This window comes from Priapulus caudatus, unplaced genomic scaffold (assembly GCF_000485595.1).
Source record: "Priapulus caudatus unplaced genomic scaffold, Priapulus_caudatus-5.0.1 Scaffold680, whole genome shotgun sequence".
Taxonomy (NCBI): domain Eukaryota; kingdom Metazoa; phylum Priapulida; class Priapulimorpha; order Priapulimorphida; family Priapulidae; genus Priapulus; species Priapulus caudatus.
Genome location: NW_014577741.1, coordinates 158,462 through 164,109, shown reverse-complemented (window position 1 = coordinate 164,109; position 5,648 = coordinate 158,462). Strand labels below are relative to the sequence as shown.

Below are 5,648 nucleotides of genomic sequence, written 5' to 3'. Positions count from 1 at the left end.
AATGTCAAGCAGCACGCTTTGCTTCTGCCAACCACAACACATAACCCACCCACCCACATCTCGTCTCGCAGATATGCCGTCCGATAGATGGCACCACTAGTCTTCAAAAATGTATCGTCACTGTTCGCAGGGTGCCCTGCATCCGTGCGCCAAATCCATAGGCCGGCGCACGGATGCATGGCACCCAGCGAACAGTGACGATACATTTTTGAAGACTAGTGGTGCCATCTATCGGACGGCATATCTGCGAGACGAGATGTGGGTGGGTGGGTTATGTGTTGTGGTTGGCAGAAGCAAAGCGTGCTGCTTGACATTTACAGATGAGTGACCACATGTTCTGATAAAAAGCACTGTTGATGCAGTATCGGATTCTAAGCTGATTAGCAAGATGAAGTTCTTCGTGGCACTCTCTGCTCTCGTCTGCGTGGGTAAGTATCGGAGCATATGCAACAAAGTGCACTGATGACATGCAGATCTTTGAGTTCTCGTAGTTTCGATATAATTATCCACTTACTTAAAAAGATGTAAATGATGAATGTAAAATCTTTGCATGTCGTACGCATTAAGCTTTCCTACCGTACGCATTGTTATTAATGTCTTGGCGATTTCATTTTCACCACCTGACGTTTAGACTGCACGTCGATTGTGGATGATGTGAATATGGTGCATATGTACGTTCCACGGGTTAGCTGATAACACTCGTGCATTATTGTATCTCTAGCGGTGGCCGCTCCTTTTAGCGGTGGAATAGAGAAGCGTCTTGGCGTTCCTGTCCAAGCAGAGATTGACTGCCTTGACCGAGGATTGAACTTCTCATCGGATGCGACCGACTGCCAGGTACGCGGTTTTTGTCTTCCAACATATGAACACTGTGCTTACTCTTTATAGTGCATGAATCTTCTTTATATGAAAATGCGGCGCCATCTCGGCGGATCCGACTTCACGGCGGAAGCGACCGACGCCGCATTTCTCTGCACATGCATACGTGCACGTAGTAGTTGCATGCATATTGTCTGACCGAGGTTCAGGTGTGACTGCACGGTAAACTGCAATGACGGGAGCGACGAGGCCGGCTGTGCTCCAGCTTGCGACCCCGCCGCCTGCAGGCTACCCGACTGCAAATGCAGCAATGCCGAGATCCCAGGCGGATTTCTTGCTAACGAGATCCCACAGATGGTGCTGATTGGCTGGGACGAGACTCTGAGAGTAGAGGACTACAACCATCTTCTGCAGCAGGTAGACACAATGGCTGTGTATTAGATGTGTACATAATTTCATGATGGCAATAATGCAAATCATGATCAGTCCATGTTTCTAGCGATAGCTTTCCGTGAACGTTCGATATGATATTCTCAATCTTTTTTATTAGATCTTGAAGAAGGTTAGCCATGAGAGAAGGAGAGAGCCCAGACTCAATTCCAATGGTTGTCCAGCCGTTGCTACTTTCTTCACCAGCCATCAGTTCACTGACTACGCTGCTGTACAGAGCCTGTATTCTGAGGGACACGAATTTGCTGCTCACTCTATTTCCCAAGTAACTTAGATAAAATCAATCGCACCATTACAACGTGATCAAGATAGCTGCATTGCTAATTATTGCAACAATAATAAATAATGTTTAATAAAGATACGGACTATGAATACAAACACTTTATTGCTTTCATACCTCTATTTATCTCTCTCTCACTTTCTCTCTCTCTCTCTCTCTCTCTCTCTCTCTCTCTCTCTCTCTCTCTCTCTCTCTCTCTCTCTGATAACATTTCGGTTCTGATAATTTTAGCAAAAAGCTGCCAGCTGAACAATGGCACAGTAAGAATGAATTGTCAGCTGAGTACTCTGGCCAGAGAGTGATGTTCAACAACCTCGCTGGCGTGCCACCAACGGCAGTGAAAGGCGTGCGCTCCGCGTACCTCCAGACAAAGGGCGCTGACAACGTAATGCTGATGCAGGAAGAAGGATTTGCCTATGATTCATCCTACCCCACGGACAAGATGGACTCTCCTTACTGGCCGTACACCTTTGACTACCAGTCCAGCGCTGGCTGTGCCGTCCCACCGTGCGTGACCGAGTCCGTTCCTGGTATGTGCGAAGATTCTTCCTATGACAAATATTGTTGTATGTGTTGTGCGCATCATAGGAGTTTAGGAGCGCTATTATGAACGCGAGCAGTAAATTTCAGCTGTAAAGCGGAGCGAAGTTGACTCGCCAATATTTGTCATAGGAAGAATCTTCCTATGACAAATAGTGTCATAGGAGAGCGTATATGCGTATGTCGTATTTGTCATAGATGCAAGCAGAACATCCGAACATCCGAGGGAAACTCCCGTTAATAAAAATAACTGTAATTTTTATTTTCAAACAGGTGGTTCCTGAACGACGGCTATTACAACATGGAGGCCCTCCAAGAGTTCCTGGACGCCATTCAGGAGCAGCCAGATGTATACATGGTCACCTACAGTCAAGCTCTGGATTGGATCAAGAACCCTGTTAGGGCTGCCGACATCAGCAGCTCCGGAATGTTCGGCTGTGACTACGCCGACCGCACCCCACTCTGCGCACACCCCAACCTCTGTGGATACCTGAACGTCACTTACGCACCCAACGATGAGGAGCATCCAGGCGACAGGTTCTTCCAGACCTGCAGCGAATGCCCCGAAGTTTATCCGTGGGTGGATAACCCAGCAGGAGAATAAGCTGCTCTGTGACAACTCCAGGGAGCTTGATATAGACGACACGGACCGCCCGATCAAAGAATTCTTGACCAATCCTATATATTAGTTTGCCCTAACATTCGCAGAAGGAATCAAAACATTTCTCATTGCCTTCTGCAAGTTAATAACGCGCTTGCTTTTACGCTCAATTTGACTAGACTGTGGGAAATTTCTCTCACATTTTCTAGTACTTGTTCAATTTAGGATCGCAATATATGCGTCTGCTACAATAGTTAGTTAAACGCGATTCGTAGAATAGTGTATGTTAGGACGCTAGTTTCATGACACAGCATTACTGATAACGTCGGATATGCGTGTGTGCGTGTGTGCGTGTGTGTGTGTGTGTGTGTGTGTGTGTGTGTGTGTGTGTGTGTGTGTGTGTGTGTGTGTGTGTGTGTGTGTGTGTGTGTGTGTGTGTGTGTGTGTGTGTGTGTGTGTGTGTGTGTATATAGTGATTGACGCACTGTTTGCAATGAAATAAAAACGCCAATTTTTATTAAATGCCAACCAACGTTCATTGACGCTTCGTATAAATTCTGTGATACCAAACAAGTCATTATATGCATCACGGTCTGTCTGTCTGTCTGTCTGTCTGTCTGTCTGTCTTTCTGTCTAGCTCTCTTTCTCTTTCGCGCTCTCTCTTTCTTTCTCTCCATATATATATATATATATATATATGGAACGATTTTACGTCTATTTGTGACGACGGATTAAGGTTTGAGCACTGGAGTAGGCGAGGTACGGTCCGGCATATTAGATAGTTACCAGGCAGGGTACGTTCCGGTATACCGGACCGTACCCAGGGTACGTTCCGGAAGTACCCAGGGAGACATAGACCCTATCAGCTTAACCAGAGAGACATGATACAAGATTGCGTGACACAGCTTTGCTGTTGATCCTATGGCTATCAGCGCTGCGCGCGGATGAGACGCGCAGTTCCGCGGGATATGCGCACGCGACCGCGGGGATGTTCAAGTATATGAAGCGCTGTCCGCAGTGGAGACGTGCGCCAAAATCCAGGCCCGGCGCACGTCTCCACAGCGGTCAGCGGATGGTCTGTAGTTTTAAAAGATAACAATGAAGACTTTGTTCTAAATAAGAACTATCGGTGGCTAAATAAGAGCAACATATATACCATTGAATTTCTTTATTAGTATGTCAAAGGGCTTGTTGAGGGTCCATTATGCAGAGCTTCCAATTGAAATGGCCCATGACATTGTCAAGTGGAATTGTGTTTTTCGGAACCCCAAAGAAAATGTCTCCCTCTTACATGCACCCCTTCCCTGATCAATCACGCATTCAGGCGTAAACAATAACAGAGATAAAATTCTGTTGAGTTTGTGGCTATTGACGCGCGTGCATTGACGTACAAGACCGTTGAAAGCACAGGCACTTGGAACGTCTCAATAAAAATAAATATTCACAAAATTTTTCACAATGATTGACCGCCTGTGTGCAAAATAGGTGAACGTATGTCAAACAGATATACGGGTAATAATTAGTACTTACTGTGACATATCGGTGACTAACTGACACCACTAAATTGATAAAATGTTCCATGCACCTTAAGAAATTGTGAGAAATTACGAGGTTATCATTGCAGAACTCTCCAACACCGCCCATCCTCATGTCACAAAGCTATATGTAAACAAACACGCGTGTTGCGAGGTGCCTGCCTCCGATATCCATTTCGAGGCCCGCTAAGCCAAGCATAAAGCGCGCGGGCAAGACGTCACACACACAGCTACGTTCATTGGCTAAAACAATCGAGTAGCGCGGTTAGGGATTTTCGGAATTATTTAATTTTAAGAAAAACTTCAATGTTCAATATATGACGTACTTGTTCACTTCCGAAAGCGGGTAAAAATGCCGAATGTTTCCACTTCGATGCGAAATGCACCGGCCGGACATTTTATTATTTACGAAAAGTAAACAAGCTGGTGAAAGACAGTTGGTACAGTGACTGGTCACGTCGGTGACGCTCCATTCATGCCCATCAACGAAGAAGGCGGGGCTTATTCTGATTACGGAGATGCGAAAATGCAACAGAAGGACGTAGCGCAGTGCGCTAAACAGCGTGTTATTTTCGTATTTGTGCCAAACTCTATCGTAGGAAACCGTTCTAGCCTAGCTTTGGTGCTGTAATGGGTCCTACCTTTCAACTTATAAAAACACGGGTGCGGCGTAGGCTGTGATTGGAAGACACAAAGTGTCAATCCGCGGCGCGCCTCGGCATCATAGCCGCATCACGTCTAGATACTGGTATGCTTACGTGATCCGTGAAGATGAGGCGCTCTTGCTTGTGGCCGCAATACTGGCTTGACCCGTCTCGGTCGCACTGGACCCACCGCACTGGACTGGGCCGGGTAGGCTAGGCTGGGCCGAGCGTATTACTGAGAGCAGATCCCAGTATTTATACCACAAGCTCAGCGTGGGTAGGGAGGCCTACCTTCCCATCATGCTTCTCGAGAGACGCGTGATCGAGTCGTGTTTTATGTCACGTACATCACATGACAAGCCAGACATCACCCCAGAGGTTTCGTTTCTACAACCGGTGAAAATCACGTGATCGCTGTCATAGCCACCAGGGATGCTGTGCATCGATATGTATATATATCAGAAGCGAATAGCAAACATACAACAAACAAAACTATTTTTATTTACTTATAATAATGCGTATACGCGTACAAATATTAATAGCGTGTCTATGATCACGAACGACTTGTAAGCACAGAGAACTGATTCACGAACTATCAAAATTGGTTTATTGTCGCTAGAATATCGCAAACATTGCTTGGTGTTTGAAACTTCAGCCAATACACAGTGATTAGCGGTATGCGCACCAGTAGACGCTAACACACACACAACTAGACAGAGGGCACTCACGGAGAGTGCATACCTCCGCGAGCATGTAACATGTATGGGCTCGCCGGTGGC

General features: G+C 46.3%; 2 protein-coding genes across 2 annotated transcripts; both read left to right on the top strand.

Moving 5' to 3' along the window:
• Positions 1-820: 820 nt before the first annotated feature.
• On the top strand, positions 821-2,049 carry LOC106812731. The gene is made up of 4 exons (XM_014816682.1): positions 821-837; positions 1,029-1,236; positions 1,370-1,534; positions 1,781-2,049. The coding sequence occupies exons 1-4, from the start codon at positions 821-823 to the stop codon at positions 1,796-1,798; spliced, it is 408 nt and encodes a 135-aa protein (XP_014672168.1). The 3' UTR covers positions 1,799-2,049.
• Positions 1,851-3,096, top strand: LOC106812730. Its single transcript, XM_014816681.1, has 2 exons — positions 1,851-2,056; positions 2,363-3,096. The coding sequence occupies exons 1-2, from the start codon at positions 1,851-1,853 to the stop codon at positions 2,691-2,693; spliced, it is 537 nt and encodes a 178-aa protein (XP_014672167.1). The 3' UTR covers positions 2,694-3,096.
• Positions 3,097-5,648: the final 2,552 nt, after the last annotated feature.

Excerpts from the sequence above, each read along its gene's own strand:
- LOC106812731 (XM_014816682.1), top strand. Across the intron at positions 1,237-1,369 it reads ACAACCATCTTCTGCAGCAG|ATCTTGAAGAAGGTTAGCCA; the intron begins GTAGACACAATG and ends CTTTTTTATTAG.
- LOC106812730 (XM_014816681.1), top strand. The coding sequence starts at position 1,851 with ATGTTCAACAACCTCGCTGGCGTGCCACCAACGGCAGTGAAAGGCGTG. Across the intron at positions 2,057-2,362 it reads GCTGGCTGTGCCGTCCCACC|GTGGTTCCTGAACGACGGCT; the intron begins GTGCGTGACCGA and ends ATTTTCAAACAG.